Genomic DNA, 24,792 nt, shown 5'->3' with positions numbered 1-24,792 from the left:
GAGACATCAAGCCCGACAACGTGCTACTGGATGCAAACGGTCACATCATACTGGCGGACTTTGGCTCGTGTCTCCGTCTAGGCGATGACGGTTCAGTGCAATCCAACGTGGCCGTGGGCACACCCGACTACATCTCCCCCGAGATCCTGCGGGTATGCTACATCATGATCTTCCCAACATTCCTTCCATTGATATGCTTGTTGTAACTCTAAGTAACTAGCTAAGGCACGAGGGCTCCATCGAACCAGAGTCAAGTTAGTCTCTCAGAAGCTGGGCGTACTGTACAGGGCCCGCAGATACTGCAGATAGTACACAACTGCTGACCTTGTACAAATAACTTGTGCCCCTCTGTTTTTTTTATTTTATATTATAGAAACAAACAGTACATGATTTACAGAGATAAAACAATATACAGGAATAAGATACTTCATGTTGGGTACCTATGATAAGTTTCCTTGTAATGTCTGGTAAGTGGTATGTTTATTCTTTAATTACCAGGTGACGTGCGTAGTATAAAGGTGTGTTTGTAGTATAAAGGTGTGTGTGTAGTATAAAGGTGTGTTTGTATTATAAAGGTGGGTGTGTAGTATAAAGGTGTGTGTGTGCGTGTGCGCGTGTGCGTGTGTGCGTGTGTGCGTGTGCGTGTGCGTGTGCGTGTGCGTGTGCGTGTGCGTGTGCGTGTAAGTGTGTGTGTCTGTGTGTGTGTTTATATTATTGACATGGTGAAACGTTTGAATTTGGGCAGTGAATCCGAAAAAATATCCATGTTAGAGTTTATACAAATATTATTTAGAGTATGAAGAGCTCGGTTAATTGGCAATTTAGATGCTGCATTTGTTTTATAATTAAGCGTGTGGAATAGCACTGTATGTCGTGTACGTCTCAAAGGTAAATTAAAATTAATAAGGGACAGAAGTTCGGTTGAATTTGGTAGCCATGTCTGGTCCGGAACCCTCAAGAACAAGGGATGCAAATCTTCAATGAAAGATTCATTTTTACAAAAAGATAATTTATTTATATAAAAAATACAGCATGAGACCCATTTATAAACTTTAAAAAAAGTAGACGAAACAAAATAATTATCCTTTAGATCAAGGCTGCCCAACCCCAGGCCCGCGGGCCACATTGTGGCCCGCGAACGAATTATAAGTGGCCCACATGAACCATTTTCAAAAAACCCGCCAATCCGCCAATTTGAAAAAGTGTCGCGGGCCCGCGGTAAAACAAACAATGCAGCTTGCGCGCGATCACCAGTGTTGCCAATGAAGGCGATCTATCTTTATTTAGGCTACTCAGAACGAGAATCAGCGACGAAAAAATCTAACCTGTTGAACTTATTTTTTAAACAAAAATACACCGGTTTTTGATATAATATTTTATGCGTCCGAAATGGAATCTTGTTGCCACCCCCCCCCCCATGGAATTCGAAAAATTGTTGTAGGGAATCACACATGATGTTTTTGGGTGCGCGGAACTTTTTCTCAGGGAAGTTCCGTAACAACCCCCCCCCCCATGGAAATAGGAACCGTCAGGTATTCAGTGGCCCGCCAGTGATTTAAAATCGTCAATTTGGCCCAACTGTTAAAAAGGTTGGGCAGCCTTGCTTTAGATTGTAATAAAACCAATTTAAAATAAAAGAAAAGCTAAAAGAATTAATACGGAAATGCATGTTGAAAAACCTCTCCAATTTGTGCGGATCGCCATTCCCACGGAGCTCTTTCTTGCGTACGTCCGCCGCCAAGCACTGTCACCAGAACACTGCAGAATCATCTTCTATGTTCAAGTCAGCCAAGCTCGGAACCGCTGTCTGTCAGTATTGCCAGATATGAGGCGTCTGCCCCAACACTAAAAATAACGGGGTACTTGATTATCCTATTACACTCTGTCCAGGAACCGGCGATCCGTTTGATAGATTTTCACATCTTAACAAGGGGAATGCAATCCTTAGAGCACAGGCGTCAGGTGGGTATTGGAGATGCTCCGAGTGCCATGGATGCCTTCGGCACCGGTGCATAGTCAGGAAACAACCGACATTTGTACATGGTTGACATTTTTGTCACATGAAAACGGGTCATATCTACGACTTGTTCTCGAGTTCAACAGCTCGGCTGTGAAACAATTTGTCGGCCTCCGAGTTTACTCCCTCCTACAATATGGATCGCTTCAAGAGACCCTCTTCCTCTCCTCAAAGGGACCCCCGCACAGCATCCCTGAAGAAGACATAGACTCTGAGTGAAATTATTTTCCTCGTAACCTTTCGATTAAAAAAAAAAGAGATAAACCCGTAAAAGAGTGTTGTGGGCGTGCACTTGATTTTCCTAATTTCTCTAATTATTTTCAGGCGATGGAGGACGGGCAGGGAAAGTACGGGCCCGAGTGTGATTGGTGGTCTTTGGGTAAGATTATAACTCTCATAATTATTATTATAGTTATTGACAAAAGTTCTGTCATGCTGAAATTTAACAAATAATAATTAGTCGCCTGAAATATCGATACAAATTGTAAATATCTCCCGAGTAAAAATAAATGCCGCCGACGGGAATTGAACCCGTGCCTTCTGATGTCCGGTCAGGTGCTCTGCACCACTGAGCTACGTGGGCTTATTCCCAACCTGCCAAATAATTCTGTACTGTTACTTCAATCAACAATTACTTCTTATTATATTATTATTATTAGCTTATTGGCTTATAATAATTTGTTATCCCTTGTGCTATGCATAAAAAACCTTGTCTTATAAACATTAGTATATCATAAAAAAAAATAATGCCAAAATTTATTTATTAATTGTTTCCCACAGAAATTTACTAAGTCTTCCCTTCTACTCTATTACTTAATTAATCTTGACTCCTTGACACTGCACCATATTTATCACCCATTAAACTAGAAAAATGCCTTCAAATCTTTCAAAAAATATCTTTTAAATTATATCACAAAGCTGTCATGTCATGCAAATGACCGCCAACCACATTAGCGCCATCTGCTTTGAGTTTTCTAGATTACCTACCATTGGGGATTCCATAGTTTTACTGGCTCTAGACGGTGGGATAATGCAGATCGATATGATAATGGTATTATAATGAGTTGTTTGTTTATGCTACAGGAGTGTGCATGTACGAGATGCTGTACGGAGAGACGCCCTTCTATGCCGAGTCACTGGTGGAAACCTACGGAAAGATTATGAACCACCGACACAGCTTCGACTTCCCGCCCAACGACACTCTCGCAATGGAGGCAAGTCACTATCTTTCGTTATTTCATCATTCTTCATATTAAGGCAATATTACTAAACAGTATTCACTACAAGCAATCCAAATTGTGTTGGTCTTTAGAGAAGGCCTTGTACGGCTGTCCTTCTCGGACGGTCTATCAAAATCGTTGACAATAAGTGAAGTACTCAGTCTATCAAATTCGTTGACAATAAGTGAATACCGCAGTGAAAAAATGATGGCTTAAAACAAGTATATTCTGGAAGTAGTGACTAATAATACAATAATCTTTATTTGATGGTTGGCAGCGAGTAGGCGGCTAACAGACACAGACATACGTTAGAGAGAGGAGGAAATAGATTTGGTCCGGCAATATTGTCATAACATCTGTAGCCGAGCAAACTCACCGGCAAGACAGGGCACAGTGTCGTCGACAAGAATAGGCAATACACGACAATCTTGCGCAATCTTTGACCGACAAAACATAAATCTTCACGGCAGTACGTTCCAAGCAAGAAAAGCCTTTATTATTATTTTTAATTGTGTCGGGTTCCCACTGCGGCGTTGTGAGTTCAATCCTAGCCTAGCTAAGTCTTACATCTTTGCTTGAGCAACTTTACCCACTATTTTGGTGGTAGTTTGAAGAGTTAAAATATTATCAGATTATTTGTAACCCGGGTATAATGTTTGTCATTCTTTTACAAAAAATATTTGGTTATCTTGGTGTACTAAATAAAAGTCACAGTTTATTTCAATTGGAACGTTTATCGAAGGCAGCACAAATAGCAATTAAAACACACACGATAGAGCGTTTGTTTTTACTAGAAGGTGCGAGAAATTCTCACCGAGTAATTAACTGGGTCAAGGTTACGAGCGCGGCGCTACTGGTCGTCTGACTGAATACTGAATACTCGCTGTGTCGGGGCTATTTATATAGCCAAGCCTACGGCGGTAGTAGCTTAGCGAGACCGCTGGTAAACTGCCGATCTCGCTGGATCTAGACGTTTCAGTGACACTGGAATTATGCCTTTTTTATTACGCCATTACGCAATTACGCAATAATTTATTACGCAATTACGCCAGAAGGTTCTAGGCAATTGCCTAGAACCTTCTGGCGGATGTGTGCAATGTCTAGACGGCTTGATGTACCTACTGGGCGAGCGCCGCCGGGCGCGATTAAGTAGGTAGGCGCTCAATGCGCTGTAATAACAGTGAGTAGGAAACGTCAATGTTATCTGTATAAAAATTCGACACATCTCCACGGAGTTCTAGGTTAAATGCATCTTAACCTCTCGGACAAAGACTATTATTTACTTTGTGTTCCTTTGCGATCTGTCAAAACGTGAAAATTTTTGTGATATTTACGAGTTTTGTTAAAAGCTTCATAACTCACGTTTTGGGAAACGTAGCCTCATTCTAAAAGATGTTTTGGAAAGATTATGAAATTCACTATCGTATTGTATTGTTATACTTAAATATTTGCGTTTCTAAATATACATTTTCTGAAAACGTCAAAAATATGTAAAAATCGCTGACCATTATTTCAAAGCTGTGAAAAATGTACTTTTTTCTGAGTATCATAAAGAAATAACACTTTATATATTGAAGAAATATAATTAAAAACTATTAGTCACCTCAAAATATTAACCGTCCAAACTAAAATATTTTTAATTAATTATTTAGAAACGCAATAAATTATGAACGAACAAGATGACAGATCCAATCGACTTAGATAATGCACCTCTACGTTCCATAGATATTCTTGAATACAGACGCGTAGCGTTATTCATTATCGATACTCTGTTTTTTAAATCATGGCAATCCGTATACTAGTGATGGAAATAAATCGATTTTTGTAAAATCTCGCGCGTTTACGTGAAAAGACGTTCTAATGTCTTGACTGCTATTATCATATTTACGTCTTTTGACGTTCTAATGTTCTGAGTGGTTAATGCGTTGAATGCAAATTCTATACAAAAAAATGAATTTTTCTCACACAAGAAGTTTTAGCTAAAACTGCTTCCCTTATAAGAAGTTTTAAAAATTCAGAGGTAAATCCATCACAAATGAAAACTAGTTGCGAAATATACCTGAAAATGTCCCTTTTTTCTCAAAGTTATAAAATTTATAACTTCATTATAATTGTCTCTATCCCATTTAACTATCCCGCAGCCAAGTGGGGGAGTAGGTAGTACCCAAAATTACTATACTCCTTATATTAGCTCAAATACTTCACATATAATTTTAGTATTTTATGTATTCCTGCACAAATACATAAGTTACCATTAATAATTGACTGAATAATTGGGATTTCTATAGTTTAAAAGCCCATAAGACTAAATGCATGGGGTCTTTGGAAGACCCACTTGGTTACAGACGTTATGTTTGGCATCTTGGCCTGTCAAGAGTTAAGAGGTGTTAGAAGTTCTGTAGTAAAACAATCGTAAACCGAAACTGGTGTCACAACATACGTACCTGAAATGAACCTTTTTTCAACAGTCAAAAAATGCACAACTTTGTTGAAGCAGATTACGCGAGTTACACAGTGGCAGGTCAAGATTTTTGTTTTGCTAGCTGACTAACCATCACCCCGTTTCTCCGCAGTGGTAGGCAGAGAGGACGGACCGTCAAACAACTCGGTCTTGGCACACTAGTATCTGATTCACTTGATCGTGCTATATCTACCTCGGGCATTCCTGACTTCTGCTACCATTCGCATTCGCATATTATATTCTCCCTACACTCCTTTCTTCGCTCATTCGCTCTACATGACCAAACCATCTAAGTGTTCGTTTCTTAATCTTACTCTTTACCCTTACATCATCTTCGCATTCTTTGCGGATCTCCACATTTCTCACACGATCATACATGGTTTTACCGCACATACGCCTTAGGGACTATGATTGAAAAAATGCAAAAGTATTGATGTTGTTGTAGCCAGAAAAAATAAAATATTTTTAATTAATTTTACCTATCAAATTTAAAAATACACTGTACAATACTAGAAAAATCTTCATCCCATCCGGTACCTTGGAAAACTTGTTAAGGGAGTTTCCCTGTAAATAATAATAATTGGTATATTTTAATGTTTCAGGTGTCCGAAGAAGCCAAGGATCTGATCAAGGGACTAATTTGCAGCGCTGATACTCGCCTGGGAAGGAACGGCATAGTAGACTTCCAGGTAACAAATTATAATTACAGTAGAACCCTGTTTATTCGAACCCCTTTCATTTGAATCCTGTTCATTCGAACCCCTTTCATTTGAATCCCGTTCATTCGAACCCCTTTCATTTGAATCCCGTTCATTTGAGCCCTGTTCATTTTTGTTGCACTTTGATTCGTAATTCGAAATTTATTAATTCATTATGCATCATCCAAATTAGTATTATTATTTTGTAAATCTGAATACAATTACACTTGAATGTGGTATTTTTTCCAATTTATTTTGAATATCCGAGTTTGAAGGGCCGAGAAAATACGTTTTATGTGAAAATATGTCGTAGTTTTACGAATTTATACCAAGTTTACGTGGTTATACATTGTCCTAATTAGTATTTTTATTTATTTAATCTATAAAATCCTTATCTGTGGTGTATTTACTACACATTGCTTCTAATAACTTTAATAACTCTATAAATATAATAAATTCTGGGTTCAGATTTTAGGTATTCCTCTGCTATACATTTTTGCAATGAATTAAAAAATAATATTTTACATAGTTTTCAAATTCAATTAAAAATCAGTGTTTTGTTAAAAATCGGGAACAAATACACCAATACAATCAACCATGTGACACTGCTATGCGAAGAGTGTGCGAGGAAATGACACGCTGTTGATGTCCCGCTTTAGTTGGCTATGCGGGAACATGAGAAATCCACACATCCGCAGTTGTATTTAGACCATCGATACCTACGACCGCATATCTGAGTGTGTGATTCCAGCGCCCACAGCACCTGCAGTCAGTTGGTCTGGGGCCGTCGTTAGATAAGGACTCCTCGCACGTTTGTTTAGCATCTGCTGATGGTTTTTTCATGTTTTAGCAATTAAGTTACAATTATTATCATTTTTCATATAAAATATAATAAACATAAGCGATTAACTATGAATATTCATATTTTTCCGAAATTTAATCACTTATTTTGAGATGTGTATTGACTATACAGTACCGGAACGCGTGGATTTTTTTAGCACAGTAAGGGAAAGGTTAAAGGGTCGGCCGCGTAATTTCGATTTACTCGTAAACATGTTGTATTTTTACAAATTTATTTTTAATATATGAATTTAAAGGGCCGGTTGTGATAGAAATCAGCTGCGAAATTTCAATTAACGCGGAAATATAGTTCTACTGTAGTTTTAAACTTGACTGCGCAGAAACGGGCGGTCACAGGCAGTGATACCTTCCCCTATCTCAACAAGCGCTTTGCAATCTTTTGAACACAGACGTCCGGGGAATGCTGTCCTTGTTCTACCGGTAGATGCTGCGGGGAAATTGCGTCATTGATGCTCAATGGCACCGTTGCAAAGCCGGTTTGGTTTGGGAAAGGAGGGTATATGGGAATATATTAATTTAAAGATTGCATCCGTTTAATCACATTTTACTAACACACTTTCTCATATACGTGGATAATTGTATCCAAGAATTGAAAGAGCTGGGATTGGGTGCGAATTTGAGTAATCTGAAAGTATGTTGCCTGGATGAACGAAGTATGTATGAAGAATGAGTTAATGATGAATAGGAGAGTTAAGGAGAATATATGATGCAAATGTGAATGGTAGCAGAAGACATGGCACGACCAAGTGAATCAGATACTTGAGTCGGGCCATGTCGTGGGCAAGCAGTGCACAAAAGCAGCTTCATTCATTGAAAATGTCTTCGATGTAACCATTGTCAGGAGAAATAAATCATTAGTAATAATGGCATCGATCTTAAATACCTCCACAACGGAAAACTTGAATTACATTAATTCAAACCCTTTTAATTTGAACCCTGTTAATTTGAACACCGTTAATTCTATGCCTATTGATTCGAACCCCATTATTTTAAACCCCGTGAATTCAAACACCATTTATTTGTACCCTGTTAACTCGAATCCCATTATTTCAAGCTACTTTAATTAGAACACCATTATTTCAAACCCCGTTCATTCGAATGAGATTATTTCCAACCCCGTTAATTCTAATCCCATGAAATACCAACAAAATTAAATTATTACCACAAAATCAACGGTTACATACCACTACAAATTTAACAAAGGTGACTATACTGGCATGAACAGGTATCTTGCCCAATATGACTGGACATCCATGTTATCGAACACCAATATTAAAATTTAATGAATGTATAACTCATACCATAGACTTATTTGTTCCTAGGGGAACTTATTCTCAGCCTAAGTTTCCTATTTGTTTCAATTTGTAATTAAAAGAATTGATAATTGAAAAAAGAAAGTACACAAATTATGGTTAAGAGTGGGTTATAGGGCATAATGGTGATTTGCTGGAAAACAGCTCCCTAAAACGGCTTAATACTACCTTTCGTATGTCATTCTCAGACTTCATATTTTTTTATACCAATTAATGGACTATTATTTTTCAGTCTGCCTATTTTTTTTTGTAGTTGTTGTAGGCATTCGACTATAAAAAATAAAAACATTGATACACCATACAACCCACTTTTAAAACTTCGATCCATGATTATCGCATTAAAAACGCTTTTACACAATATTTTTAATTTAAAATATGTATATAATACACACATCTGTAGAAGTACGGCCTCTTATTATCGTTATGATATCTGTGGATATTAACAATTAAATAAATACTTCATCTTGCACCAAATTTTCAAGACATTTCACAGTATTTTACTTATTACGGGTGAGAAGCCCCCGTGAACGGTACTGAAGCTATCGCTCCCTGTTTCACGGCGTATATATTTCGAAAATGCCATCAAAATGTTTCATTAATGGGTCTAAAAGTAGAATACCGACTCACTTGAAGCATTGCAATAATCTAATGAAGCTACAAAAACAGTAATTACTCACAAATTCTCTTTTTTCATGTAAATTTGACGTATTGTATTTTTTCAAGTGTCATATTTTAAAACTCAACATTTAATATGCGTTCCTTTTCCTAACGGTTAGCACTAACGTCATGTTGTTTACTGGCGGCATCTTTATGCAAGTGTGTGTGAGAGAATTCATTGTCTTTACGCGCTCTGACCAAGTGGGAGAGTGAACGTTTTATCATAGGGCACGTTTGGTAATTGAACCAAAAATTACCAATATTATTTTTCTCTTTGTAGATCAATATTATGATTTATCCATGGCAGCCGGAAAAAATACTCCAAACAAGGTATGCTTCAAGTAACGAATAAATGAAAAAAGATTATTGTTTAGTTGTACTAAATAACACAGAATAATTTAACAAATATATAAATAAAAAAATAAAATTTCTTTCATTTCTCGAGGTCAATTTATTAATGATGGTATTAATATGTATAGATATTCTATCAAATATAAAATTAAGAAATTTACCAAATAAATCCACCTTCGATTTTCTCGAAAACGAAAGCTCAAATAAAAAAAGTCATAACCCAAAATTGACAATAAATGAATAACTGCTTTGATAATTTTATAGAGAAACTGACCAGGACGCGATTTTCGTAAATTTACTCAACATGTGAGAACTTTGGGCGGTTGGTTCGATTCAAGACCTCTGTGCGTTACCTCAGAATGATTACAACCCAAGGGCTTATAACTTGTAAACATAAAGAAATATAAACCTTAATGTTGCAGGTTTCAAAACTATCCGTTTTTAGCTTATGACCTATAAAGGGTTTTACCGTTTATACGACGAGTTTCCGAACACCGTGTAAAACAAACTATATGTATCGGAAATGTTCCTCAACACTAATGACAACAGCAAGTGAATGATGAAACATTTATAAAAAATGTCAAATTAAATGCTTTACCAAAATAGTAGGTTCTGCAAATAAGTCATACTTTTTTACTAAGTTGTTTGTTTTACTTAATATTTCACATTCATATTATACGTTCATTGCTTTGCGACAAACGCACGTGTGACGTTATATTTTAACAAGTTCATTAATGTACAACTACCGCCCTCTAGTGACATAAAAATGAAGACATTTTGACAGTTTGCGAAATTTCGCTATCATATAACAAGCGCTTAATAAATCTCTTAAGCTACTTGACTTCATCAATAGACTCACCACTGACTTCAATAATATTGTCTCCCTAAAAACTCTTTACTGTTTGTTGGTTCGCCCTAATCTAGAATACGCCTGCGTTATTTGGTCTCCATGATGTTCACATTAATCATATCGAATCCGTACAGCATCGCTTCTTAAGGGGAATTGCTTGGAGGTTAGGGCTAGAAAGTGGCGATTACTCATATGTTTGGTCTATAATACCATAGTATTTATATACAAGTTAAAAAATAAAATGTTGCCAGATTATATGTTAAAAAGTGTTAGTGTTAATAGTACAGTCCATGGATATCCTACGAGAAGCTACAACGTTTTTAGGCTTCCTAAGACCTTATTATAAAGGTTTCAAAATGTTCAATGAACTCCCTTTAAATGTCCAAATATTAGTACGTAGGTATGGAATATTTTTATAGTAGGTTTAGAATAGATGTAAAATTGATATAAAATGATACATTTTATAACTAAATAAAATATACTTGTAGCGATCGATACTGCTAGAGTGTTCCGGAAAGCCGACCGGTTTAAAACGCATGGGCCGAGAATGTGCGAGACGTTTTACGCAACAAAATTCATTGTGTAATATAAATAGGTACCAGCTACCTGTCTACGAGCTACCCACTCGCGACGTCCAAGCGAACTACCTACGTCAATACTTTGCGGGTTTGACTAGGTACATTCCGCGCATTCGCTAGAAGGTTCTAGCCAATTGCCTAGGCGTACTCCCAGCACGATCGAAGGATCGAGATTGAACTAGTAACCTCCAGTTTACCAGCTGTCGCGCGTAGTTACTACCGCCGTCGGCTTGGCTATATAAATAGGCCCGACGCAGCGAGTATTCAGTATTCAGACAACTCGCTTGCGTGCTCGTAACCTTGACCCAGATAATCGCTCGCATTCCGCGCTAAAATATTATAGTGCTTTCTCGTATTGTCCTGTGAATAAACGCGCTATTGTGTTTCCTTCAATAAATGTTCTAATTAAAATAAACTGAGACTTTTATTAGTACACCAAGATAACCACATACTTAAAAAGAAAAGTTAATATTTTAGTTATTATCTGAGTTTGGGATAGCCTTCGCTGACCTCAACATCAGATAAAGCGCTCAGTCTTAATTATATCCAAACAAGGAAAAGTCTTCATTGATAAAGAAAACATTAGACGGACCTTGCGCTAGCAAAACGGACACTTATAAGAGTTGTTGAGTTGAACACAGTACTCACACATTCTTACAAGGTCTTGCAGCATTTGGTTAATGTCGATTGCTTACCAGCCCGCGGAACGACGGGCTTTCAGTGAAGTGAGGAATAATTTTTACAAATGGCTAAAAATAACACAGTAAAAACTTTTTGAATATTCAAAATTGATATGCGTACACACTTGTCACAGTCTGACTGGCTCCACGCAGTGACACTCTTGTGTAGTATTCATACACATAAGAAAATTAAAATATACAACAGTGTTCTGGGCTTTCCAGTGTCACGCATTTCACAGACAAAATTTTATATAAATATCGTTTTGAAGTCTGCTGATTAGAGTCCATACTGCAGTTCATTAAGGAAGAACTACAAATTTGTTTTTAAGCTTTTAGCATTTTAATTCAGTATGGAATCATATTATTATTGTATATTATTCTTGGTACTAGTTTCTTTTACGGTGGTGGTTCCTACGAGCTCTCAATATGCTACGGGAGATTGCAACGCTTTTGAAACCGGGAGAAAAAACTTCTACAAAATCACTCAGTTGAGGCAGTTTCCCGGGCAAGAACCTCTCTTGGTCAAGATCAAGGATGGAGAACTGTACTACAACCTCAACGGGGTTACCTTCAGGATTGAAAACCATCAGAAGAACGATGTATCCGTCCACGGAATCAAGTGGGGGGGAAAAACATGGGAGATTGAAGACACAAGCCAGAACAGACTATTGCGAAATCACACAAACGCTTACGCCTTTCTGAAACAGCAGAATCGACCGTTTGAAATCAAGTTTGATGATAGCGACGCATACAACTTTTACGAGGATTACAGCGCTATATTCGAGCCCCATGCTCAAGTTGCGTTTATGTTGAAGAAGACAAACAGTCAAACGCAACAAGGCAAGCTGTTTTGGCTCTCGTTCAAACAGCCCACCAGGGAGAACGGTGCTGTCGTAGCGAAACGCATCGCTTTCTTCGATGGGACGGTGATTTCAATGGATATCGATGGACCGGCAAACAAAATCATATTGGCGGCGAAAAAAAATAACATCGGTATGGTGTATCTCTTGCAGCATTTCAATTACAATCCTTGTCGCAATTTTGACCTTAATAGTGTCATGTTGAAGTATGTTCGAAGGTCGTATGATAAGTTTAAAACTGTCGTGTTGAGAAACGGTACTATCAAATGTGAAAATTACAGACAGGATCTGACGGAACTGCAAGAAAGCGAAAGATCCGAAGCTTGCAAAAACCTGAGTGACTACGAGATTAATATGAATGAGAATGGCATAAAGAGCATCACCGCGCTCATAGAAGAGGGAAAAACTCTGCAGGAACGGCTCAACGAACAGAACGCGCGTGTGCAAGTAGCGATCACCCAACTCCACAAGCTTTTGAGTACGGCTGTTTTGAACAAGCGCACGGATACTCCCGCCGCTAATTCTGTGTTTAGCGAAAAGCTCATGACTTCGGAAATCGATGAGTATTTCGCTCACAATTACGTGTGTGTTTTGAAGGACGAACTGGACAAGGGAGAGAAGGCGCTTGATATCGGCACTCAGATGTCCTACTTGAAGGATGCGCTGCTCATGGTGGAGGAGGAATTGGAGAAAATACCGGCCCAACCCTAGTTAATAACGCCACACCCTTATCCTTATGATGCACGTCTTCTATAAAACCTTCCTAAAATTATTGGCTGTTCAATGTACGCGTATGCTCATTGAACAGAAAATTGATTATTGAAAGAAATATTGTTTTTTCCATTACCAATCAAAATATTAGTGGAAATAAGGAGAAAGAGATATTTGCTAAAATAAATAGGTTTTCGGCTCTTTGAGTTGCATGCGTATGCCTCTCGGGTACAGCAGGGCAGTCACTTCGGGAGGTGATTCTGCATGGTAATAACAAAAATAAATAATAATCTTTTTCTAAATTTTCTAAAGTCATAAAATATACTAATTTGAATTTAAGTGTCATTTACAAAATTAGAACTGATAGTGTGAACAATTCAGATATGCATAAAGTACCTACCTATGATATAATATTTTCACAAAGGTTATTTGTCAAGAATTTATACTATCCCGTGATTTTTCACGCGATTATCTGTGCTAGTATACCTATTAATGCCAATAATAAGAATTTATTGTGTGGCCTGCAAAAAGGACTGTTTATAATTTGGCGAAGTTGAATTCACGGTATCTTGTGTATTTTTGTTCACATGCTATTTTTTTATGAATAAAATTAAATGGACATTTTTGTTGTTTTTTATCACAAAAATCATAATTCATGAAGTCATATCATTTATTTAGTTGGACAGATATATAATAATGTCAAAGTTCAGATACGCAAGACGGAGTGATAGATGGTACTGTTGGAAATGGTTGTTGATTATTGACCGGGTCTGAATAGCCAGGTACTTTCAAACCTTCCTCTTGAACATCTCGCCCCTTCGCCAACGATTCTCCTCAGCCTCATAGTATACCCCGGTTGATGATGCCATAGTCTCACTGGCTCCGTGGTCGAGTGGTAAAGCTCTCGACTAGCAAGCTGGAGGTCGCGGGTTCAAATACCGGGGCGCGCAAGTAAATTTTATTTGATTAATTTGTGCTATTTCACAAATTATTCATTTAAAATAATATATGGCATATTTGCAGCACGTTCCAGAGTGGAAGATACTCTCAGTATCGCCCTGGTGTAAGACCACCGTTCAAAATTTAAAGGTTGCTTGAAATGGCTTTGGCCGTGTTTGGCAACCAGATCTGAATAGCCAGGTACTTTCCCACCTTTCTCTGCCTCATCTCCTTCCCCTTCCCATTTCCTTAGCCTCCCAACATACCCCAATTTCGTATGCCGGTTCCAGACGGAGCAGTTGGGACTTAAACATAAAAAATAAAAAAAATCATTTCGTAATTTTAAGTACAACATTCTTAAATGCCCATTAGTTAGTATGAATTTCAAAGAATTAAAGAATATTAATTAGCAGATCCCTTGGCCAGAATGGAATTTACAGATAAATTACAATATTATTTATTTTATGCCTATTAAGGCTTTTACATACATATATAACAATATTTAAGAAATTATACTCGTAAATAGTGCAGAAAATGACTGTTTAAAACACATATATAAAAAAAAAAATTGTTTAATTTGATCCACACAGTATGTAGGTACAAAATATATCTAAAATAATGTTTTTCTTTCAGCCGACAAAATACTGTAATACTGTCAATTTAAATAGCTTTATCAAAATATTCCCCTACTTGATGAAAAAAACTTCAATAAGGTATGCTTATATAGTGAAATTGATGTACTAAATATATCAACAACATCGGAGTATTTGTTTCCTAGCTGTTGAATCCGTCGCATAGGAGTGTGATATTGAGACGTTGATATAGAATTGCTACAATAATATGGTAGGTACTGTCTTGTAACCGACCTGCTTGGAGTATGAAAAGAGATTGCATATAATAAATCAGGGGTATCAAACATTGAATTAATGATTTTATACAAACAGGTTAAATCGGAAATAATTCTGCGATCAGATAATTTTATTAAATTTAATGAACAAAGTAAGTTATCGTAATTTAGGTTTTCTCTAGGAATGCCCATTTTAAAATTTACATATCTTAAAAATTTATTATGTAGTACTAGCTATACGCTGCCACGCGTTTCTGTGGGTCAGTCCGGCTCTGCGGATAGAGAAACAATAGATTGCTTTTACGTTCAACAGATGGCACTGTTTTTCAAAAAAGCATGTTTTTACCCGTCGCAGGTAACATCTATATAATATGCGAGAGTTGTCAAAGAATTAAAGACCGTTTGTCATTTGCGGTGGTTCCGACGAAACATTTCACTAGTTGGCAAAAAATGGTTTGTAGTGCGTACTTCCCCTCCAAACGGGCAGTTGCTCAGCTTGTAACATGACTCGATAATCCACTACTTGTACCTAGATTCATTTTCAATTCAATTCAATTTTGTTTATTCATTTCAAAAATATTACAAAATTGTTAATTTCAATGCGTTCTTAAAATATTTTTGTAATAAGAATTCTTAGATTAATATTAACAGTGTGTATATCAACTATACCAGTGATAATAGGGCTTGCCTTTTAAAGGAAGCTTCATTGATGCTAAAACTGTCGATATCCGAATTGATTCTGTTCAACAGCAAGATTGCTCTCCCCACAGGCATGACCGTTGGCAAGTTAGTTCTGCAGGCCGGGAGATAAAATAGTCTATGTTGTCAGTGACGGAGATAACCATCGGGAACATAGAAATGAATGCTCTCCATGATGACCGAGTTTTCAAACCATCCACGAATCAGTCTAAAGAAATGTGTAGCAATGCGCACATCCCTCCTGACCCGTAGATAGTTCATTCCGAGCATACCCAAAAGAAAGTCAGTGGGATGGAGCCACGGGTAGTAGCCATACTCCCTTATGTAGAGAAATCTCAAGAATTTCTTCTGAACTCTCTCCAACATGAGAGAATACTTTACCTGGTGTGGACTCCAAATCACCGACCCACTTTCAAGTCTACTTCTTACTAATGAATTAAATAAAACTATTTTATAACAACGAATATCATAGTGTGAGGTATGTGTGAGATAGGTAGTGTTGAAATAACTTAAGAATGTCACAAGATATCATTTATTGGCTAAGAACGAAACATCAATTATTTAAGTTATTAATTACGATTAAGGCGATGCACTACGTTGTGTAATATTTTAAATTGAGCCGCTATCAATAACAACCCTTACGTAGATGGCGATAAGGTTTAAATTCCCGCTTAACACCATCCGCCTGTTTTGATTTACGCAAGAAAAAAACATGGCCAAAAAGTGCCTTTTATTTTATTTTGTGGATGTTCAGGCATAAATATTTAATTTTTTTTCGATCATTTTATAAATAACTTAATTTACCACATTATGTAATAAAAGCATAACCGAAAATGGGTTCGTAAGTAGGAGATATTGAACTTTAAAGCAGTTTTCATAGGCCTTATACATTATTTTTTTCTGGGCTTATAAAAAGACTTATCTAAAAAATACTCGATTATTTCAAAGGCCAAGATGTATTCTACTCGCAGTATTTAATTAAAGCATCTGAAACATTTCTAGGCGACCAAATTTTCAAACCAAAAACACTTGATTTTGCATTACTACGTATGGCATCGCCTTAAATTTAACCAGAACATGAGACTCATAATTTATCACTCATGATTTAGGGCAACTCTATTTATTCTGACTCTCATATTATAACATTGCATTTCCCCTTGTTCCAGTCCCACGTGTGGTTCAGCGGTCTGGACTGGGAGACCATCCGAGAGATGCAGGCGCCGTACGTGCCGGACGTATCGAGTCCCACGGACACGTCCAATTTCGACGTGGACGACACGGACATAAGGTTTGTAATTCTGGCTCATACATAAAGTTTAGAGCATACAACTAACTAACCACCGCGCCATTTATCTGCAGGGGTAGACGGGCAGAATGGAGTACCATTCAACTCTGTCTTGGTACTCCTTGTGTCATTCACATATACATTTGTGTAACTGTGCGATGACGCTGGAATTGCATCACCGTAATTTGGGGCAGAAAAAGGTGTTATCCTTTCTCTGTTCCAGGAGACTATGTAATTTGAAACGGAGATTGCGCTACCCCAACCAACAGACAAAGTAATGGACTGATTTCTGCACTTACCAGGTTGGTGATTCTTTAGTTTGATGCCCGCACTTGGGAAGAATGTTCGATTAATCACAATTCATGTTTTTCACATGAGCTAATGTACACAATCGGCGAGCATGTGCTACAAATAATGAGAGTAAAACGGCGGTTTTTCTCGATGACGGTTGGATTGTTACTAGCCGCACTTTTCTCGCTGCGTGCCTGTCATGTACCAAAAAGAAGAGCGGAGTTTGAATTCCTGCCCTATGGTTTGTGGGAGCAGAACAAAGCTGATAATGCCAGAAAAATGACAAACGTCCAAACGAAACAGTAAATTTTACCCTATTTTGTGTCTTGACATGGGAACATTCTGTCAGTTAATCCGCTGAGAAATGATGTTGGATGTAGTCAAACATTTTATCCTTTATGTTGATTTATTTTTGAGGTATTATGCAGTGTTTGTAATCTTAGTTCCTTGAGTCTATCTTCGTATTGCCACTCCTTGAAAGCTCTTGGTATTTTTTTAAATCGTCTCTGTACTCTCTCTCTCTCTATTAAATCTATATCTTTCGCAAAATACGGACTTCATATTTGGAAAGCATGGACAAATAAACCAAAACTTGCATACAAACTTTACGACAAGAACTTGGAATTACCACATCACAAGACTTGAAATGGGAACCGCATATCGCTGGGATTGTCAAAAGTGCAAATTCAGTAATATATATAATCAGGAAAGTCTTCATTGACCTAACATGATGTGTACATAGTGACAATGACTCCCGCACACCAATTATCTCTGACCAATGCATTAAATTTAATCCGACTGTTTGTCATTGCAGATTGTCGGAAGCAGTGCCGCCGACCTCGAACGCGGCATTTGCCGGCCTCCACCTGCCCTTTGTGGGCTTCACCTTCACGCAGGGCAGCCGCATGTCCGACCTTGGCGGAGTCAACCAGGCCTCGCTGTCGCCCACCAAGAACGCCCCCGCCAGACAGGTCACTACCAACTAACTAACCATCTTAATTGGATAAGAAATAATCAGCGATTATCGCCTAAAATAATTCATATTAACCCCTCATGCTTTGCAAGGACATTAGTAGCCACAAACATCATATTACAATTAGAGCCTTTGAAGGACAGATCTGACAGTACATTATCAAAGCATTTTTTCTATAATTCGGAGATATGTGACTTGTTCGTCGTTGTAAATAGAAATAATTATTCTTATCAACGTCTCTCAAATTTTTATTCTCAACTAGCTCTTACTCATGGCTTCGCACGTTTGGTATTAGGGAGAAATTACTGTACATAGATTTTTTCCCACGGGAATGAAATGCTTTTCCGGGATCTAAAGTAGTCATATGTCACTCCAACTATCCCTACGCAAAAAATCACATCTATTGGTCGCTTCGTTGCGACGTTAAAGAAAGACAATCTAACAAATAAACACACTTCCGCATTTATAATATTACTAGCAGACGTGTACCTGGTGTTGCTGGGGGTTAACTTAGGAGATAGACATATACCATTGTAGATTTTTCCTGTAGGCCTTTTCAAGATATACAATTCCGTAGTACATTATTTTGATGTATCTCATAAGATTTAGCCAGTGTTAGCAATGTAAGCGCCTGAAAATATTTTTTTACCACTTGATTACAAAACTTCGAATTTTCTCTACTTTTTTATATGTATAATATCCATGTATTATATATATGAACCTTCCGGAAGAAATTCTCTAAATGATAGAGAAAATTCTATCAAAATTCGTTGCTTAGTTAACTAAGAAGTAAGCGCACAAACAGACAGACGCGGATAGTGACTAATATACTATACACTATTTAGAGATTAGGATTCCGTGGATAAAATCCAAAAAGTGTATGATTACAAATTGGTAGAATTTTTTCATTGACAGTAAAAATGATCTATTTATTGTATAAATGGCATAAAACATAAAGTGACAGTTTTCTTACTAATTCCCTATACAAAAGGAATGTGTTTTCTAACTATCGAATTCTTTCAAAATTATGGGATGTGTGGGATTGCACTAACCTCCCCACATCCTGGAATAAAGAATTTATTATTATTTATTATTATGGATATTTCAAGTCAAAATGTTGCCACGAGTTCATTTTTGACATTAAAATTTTAATATTTAGAAATGTCAATGTTTATTTCAAATGCAAACATCTCAAAGAAAATTTTATCTATTTTTAAAATAGTTGTTATTTTTACGACAACTTCAAAATTAAGAAATATATAGGACATTTAAAATACCTTGGATTATCGAAAGTCACAATGATAGAGTTGTCCGATGTTCTCGTTTCGTGATCTACAACCATCTTGATCTTTAACCAATCTTTGATTCTCGTCTTCCTCCCCAGGTGTTGCCATCAAATAATGGAGACAAGGCGAGAATAAAGGCGCTGGAGAATGAGAATGCAACTCTGGCGCAGTCCCTGGCAGAGCTTCGATCGCACAGCGCCAATATGGACACCGGAGAACACACCATCGCTTCTCTCGGTGAGTAATAGGTGCAGATGCTGGTAAACACACCCCTAACTGTCACCTCATACACAACAGATACACGCAGCTGTTGGTAGTGAAAAGAAAACACTAACAGCTGGAGGAAATGTTAACAGGATGAAGAAACACTAAAGGCCCAATTGTTTTACAGAAATTCAAATGTAACACTGTCATCAAATGGTCATTCAGCGCCATTGTTCGAGGAACGAACAAGGGTTGGGATAACCGTACTTTAAAGGGTTATTCCACACAGATAAAGCATGAATGAAGCCTATGGCTTATGACAGGCGAATGCGAAAACACAATTCGTAAGGTCAATTCACAATCAACTTACCGGGTGGCGAATGAAATCTGCATCTCGAGAATCATCTGTCAGCACTGGAACGGTGATCGTTGTACGGTAGCACTCGTTATTTTGAATTGGTTGTGATAAAACACGTATTAAGGGATTATTCCGATAAATAACCGGCGATAGGGTACACATTGGTTTTGACAGGACGAACGTTTTTTGTGCGATTGTCCGGCTCACGGCACTCCGTGGTTATAGCTGACGTGTGAATTTAAATTACACAGTTCAAATTCTGGCCATACTATTGGTTAGCACACGGCCTATCAAAAGCAAACGGCGTGACGGAACAGCCATTTTGTTTATTTTTTTTACATTAAAAAGGTCGCCGTCGCCGAAACAACTGGACCTAATTAATTTATAGTGTCTATTATTAATTTATGTCTCGTCTTGCTGTAGAACCAGGAGACTAGGAAAAAACACATAATAAAAACCCTACTGAACTTTATGAAAGGGTCAAAAAAATATATTTATAAGAAAACTAGCTCTACCCCGCCACACGTTGCTGTGGCTCAGTCAGACTGTGCATTTAGAGAAACAATAGCGCGTTTAGCTCTTACGTCCAAAGGATGGCACAGTTTTTCTAAAACGCATGTTTTTACCTGTCACAGGTGACATCTATGTAATATAGGTATATAAAAACACACGCGTATTCGAATGCAAAGTTGTGTCAAAATTTCAAAACAGTTCGTTGAAGAACTTTCGGAGATTTAAGATTTTGAACAAACGAACATTTTTATTTATATAGATATATATTTTTTTATAATGATAAACTATTGTTTATAAGACAAGGTTTTATGCATAGCACAATGGATAACAAATAATTATAAGCAATAATTAGTCGCCTGAAATATCTATTTATTTATTTATTTATTTACGTCCTAATGGGCTTTTACAAAAGTAGTTACCAAGTAATACAGTTGTGTTACATAGTTTACAATAAATTATGATTTTTGGTTAAATTAAGGTAAATTCAAATTAATAGTGTGGATTACGGAAAGCTAAATATGTATTAAGGAACATATAAATATAAAAACAAAAGTGTATTCACTACGGAGTTGTGAATTCATACATCTCAGTAAAATGATTAAAAAGATTTCGTTTTATAACTAATACGGAATCTTTAAACGTGTCTACAATATTCTCAAATTTATTGCCAAAATGATGTAGTCTATTTATAGGTGTATGAGCTTCATAGTTGGTTTTAAAATTGTCACAAAAAATTTTGCACTTTGCCTCGTATTTCTAGTCAGTACGTAAAATTTTATTTTGGCGAGAATTTCAGGGTTGTCAATGGAATTATTAATAATTTTTTTTTTTTTTTTTTACCAAATGTTAAAAATGTACTTTAAACGGATAAATAATCTGTCATAGAATAAACATAAAAATCAATCATGGGAGATAGTAATGGACCTATGGCCCAAGTGCTTCTTCCGTGAGCCATGCAATCTGTTTCCTTATCAATAATACTAATTGGATCTTCCAGAATGCGACTTTTACATATTGCTCAATAAAATTTAGCCTTCAGGCCCGTTCCCACAGTTCGTATTTTCAAAGTTAGCGTAGTTTCCCACATTTGCACATTCGACCCTACAATAAAACAATTATTTGGCCTGGTATTTTTATAAAAATATTGTCTTGTTTGTGTATCATTTATGATTTAAGAATTCGTGACATTTTATGATCACCCTAGTTAAACCATTATGCCTAAAAATATTTGCCAATACCTTTCCCACCCCTGTCCCATAGTAATGAAAACCTCAAATAAAGTTTCATCTCATAATCCCTTTAAAATATTTGTATTGTTTAAGTCACGTCTGTATTATTTAGGATAGTTAAGTGCATTATCTTTTATGTTTAAGAATGTTGTTTGCCGACGAGCGGGTGGAACAACTTTATTTTCGCAATATGTCCTTCAGAATTTAGTTTAAATACAGATACCTCCCAGAAAAAGGGCAGTATTCATATAACTGGTAGGTACAGGCGTACCTAGGCAGGAGGGAGTATTGAAATAACTGGTAGGTACATGCGTACCTACGCAGTCAGTCGTGAGATAATTACTAGTTTTATGTAAACCTAGAGAAAACTGAAGAATAAAGGAAACTAGACCTTTATTTCTTTCAGTTTAAGTTTGAGCAGGGGAAAATAAGATCCTCTGAAATTATATTGTGAATTAATAAATTTATATGTCAAGAAGAAGAAGTGTTTTCCTGCATTCCATCTGACGGCGTGTTCTCGTACCACGATAGCAGAAACACTAATGTTCTTGAAGATTCAGAGACGTGAATTATCTAATGGCATTTGTGTCTCTGTTTCCAGATGGCAAAAAGCAACAAGAGGAAATCCACCGGTTGACAAAGCGGAACTTGGAATTGGAGGCTCAACTCAAATGCAATACCAACATTAACCTGGACCAGGTAATATTGTCAACAATTACTTTGTTTTCAATTTTATTTCATTTCTACGAGGGTGGTCTGAAAAGTTTCCGACCTTTTTCATTTATTTTAGAATTATAGAATTTTTTTATTTATTTTTCTACATAGTTTCCTTGTAACTCTACACACATATCTCTAACCCGTCCAAATAGTACTCGGCGTTTTTCTCTGCAAAATAATTGTTCACAAAGGTCTTTAAAGATTTTCATCAAATGCCTCCTCATTTGACGAAAATCTCATGGTGAAACAAAATTTTCTTTTTCTGCAAATGTGGCCGTTTTTCCGCAATTTCTGCCTTCAGCTTGTCAAGTAATGATGCGTAGTATGCTACTGTAATAGTTTTTCTTTTTGGAAGATAATCAATTAAGATAACTCCATGACTATCCCAAAAAACAGTCGCCATCACTTTCCCAGCCGAGAAAACAGTTTTTGCTTTTTTTGGAGCCGGTTCCCCCTTTACAGTCCACTGTTTTGAGTTATTTTTATTAAGGGCGTATAATGGTGTATCCAAGATTCATCTACAGTAATTAATTGGCGCCAAAACTCAGATTTATTGCGCGTAAACTGTGCCAACAGAGTGTTGGAAATGTTCATTCGAACACGTTTTTGGTCTAACGTGAGCAAATGCGGCACCCAACGCGCAGACAGCTTTCTCATATCTAAATCTTGATTTAATATGTGACAGACACGTTTTTTGGACATTTTCATAACCTCTGCTATCTCTCTCACTTTAATTCGGTAGTCGTCTAACACTATTTGGTGAAGTTTAGCAATGTTATCGTCAGTAGTTGCAGTTTTTGGACGTCCCGAACGTTCATCGTCTCCCAAGCTCTTACGGCCACGTTTAAATTCAGCTGCCCAAAATTTCACTATGGTAAATGATGGTGCAGAGTCCCCATACACAGAGTCCAACTCATCTTTGATTTGCGTAGGCGTATTTGAGAAACAAAAATTTAATAACACCAAATCGTATTATATTTCCAATTTTAGTTTATATATATATATACTTCCTTGGGGAATACCAGAAGAGGACTTCTAGGACATTGTTACAGCCAGATTTAATTTCTTATTGTCTTTATAAATAATGTTTGAATTTCTAGGAGATCAACACCAGTCTGCAAGACCCGGCCGCCATGTCAGCGCGAGTCCGTGACCTCGACAAGGCGCTGAAGCTGGTGCGCAACGAGAAGGAGGAGCTGGCCAAGGAGCGCGCCGACCTGACGGAGAAGCTCAAGCTGCAGGACCGGGAGCTCAAGGACGCCCTCGGTCAGAAGAAGCTCGCCATGGCCGAGTACACGGAGGTGACGGACCGCATGGCGGAGCTGCGACAGCAGAAACAGAAGCTGTCGAGACAGGTATATATATCATAATCAGACTCCGACTACACGCTGACGCACTCCCACAAGTCAAAATTTGCAAACTATAATGGACTTTCGTAGCAAGGGAATCGAATGCAACAAAAGTACGTTTTTTCTCATAAGTGGCTAATGCTAAAATTACCAATGTAAACAACATTATCGGATACTGTAACATTCAATTCAATTTATTTATTAATTTTAAAACTTTACAAAATTGTTCATTTTGATACGTTTTTAAATACATTTGTTATGGGATATTCTTACATAAATATAGAAGGTGGGTATATCAACCACACTTGTATCAGACGTAATCGTGTGACACACAAGACTGTAAATGGGGCCGGTGATCCCAATCTGTGGAGGCGTGAGATGTCTTCCTTCAGTGGCGTGGAGGGGTAGAACGGGGCCGTCTCTGTAGCCGCTGTAGAGCTGGTCCGATCGCTTGTCGCTTGTTCTTGAGCTGATTCCGAGTCTGGTCCGAAGGGGTAGGCAAGTCCGTGGTCCAGGGTGAGGCGGGGGTCAGAGTGAAAGAAGGCGAGTAGAAGCAGAAGTCGGAGCGAGGTAGAGGGCAGAGCAGAGAGAGAGGGCAGAGCAGAGCTGAAGAAATGTGTAGCAATGCGCACATCCCTTCTGACCCGTAGATGGTTCATTCCGAGCATACCCAAAAGAAATTTCTCCTCCTAAAAGGTCCTCCATTCTTAATTCTGCCGTTATCGGAACTTCTATTCTAACACTTTCTCGGGGCCCTTGCGTCTTTATTGACAATTTTAAATTATGACAGCAGAGCAACTCGTTTTTTCTTTTGTAAAACCGCACAAGAGTCCCAACTGGTCCCA

The 24,792-nt window shown here is 37.5% G+C and overlaps 1 protein-coding gene across 1 annotated transcript in view; it reads left to right on the top strand.

Moving 5' to 3' along the window:
• Nucleotides 1-24,792, top strand: part of gek (serine/threonine-protein kinase gek) — a 135,029-nt gene that overhangs the window by 15,149 nt on the left and 95,088 nt on the right. The window contains exons 8-16 of the mRNA XM_089649444.1: nucleotides 2-152; nucleotides 2,342-2,396; nucleotides 3,101-3,231; nucleotides 6,301-6,387; nucleotides 16,909-17,030; nucleotides 18,133-18,289; nucleotides 19,676-19,814; nucleotides 22,483-22,580; nucleotides 23,699-23,953. Of these exons, the coding sequence (XP_089505570.1) occupies nucleotides 2-152; nucleotides 2,342-2,396; nucleotides 3,101-3,231; nucleotides 6,301-6,387; nucleotides 16,909-17,030; nucleotides 18,133-18,289; nucleotides 19,676-19,814; nucleotides 22,483-22,580; nucleotides 23,699-23,953 (1,195 nt within the window). The remainder of the gene's footprint in view (nucleotide 1; nucleotides 153-2,341; nucleotides 2,397-3,100; nucleotides 3,232-6,300; nucleotides 6,388-16,908; nucleotides 17,031-18,132; nucleotides 18,290-19,675; nucleotides 19,815-22,482; nucleotides 22,581-23,698; nucleotides 23,954-24,792) is intronic.

This window comes from Hesperophylax consimilis, chromosome 30 (assembly GCF_061612785.1).
Source record: "Hesperophylax consimilis isolate HC1 chromosome 30, BYU_Hcon_1.0, whole genome shotgun sequence".
In the NCBI taxonomy this organism is placed as follows: Eukaryota; Metazoa; Arthropoda; class Insecta; order Trichoptera; family Limnephilidae; genus Hesperophylax; species Hesperophylax consimilis.
This window is presented reverse-complemented; position numbering and strand designations above follow the sequence as displayed.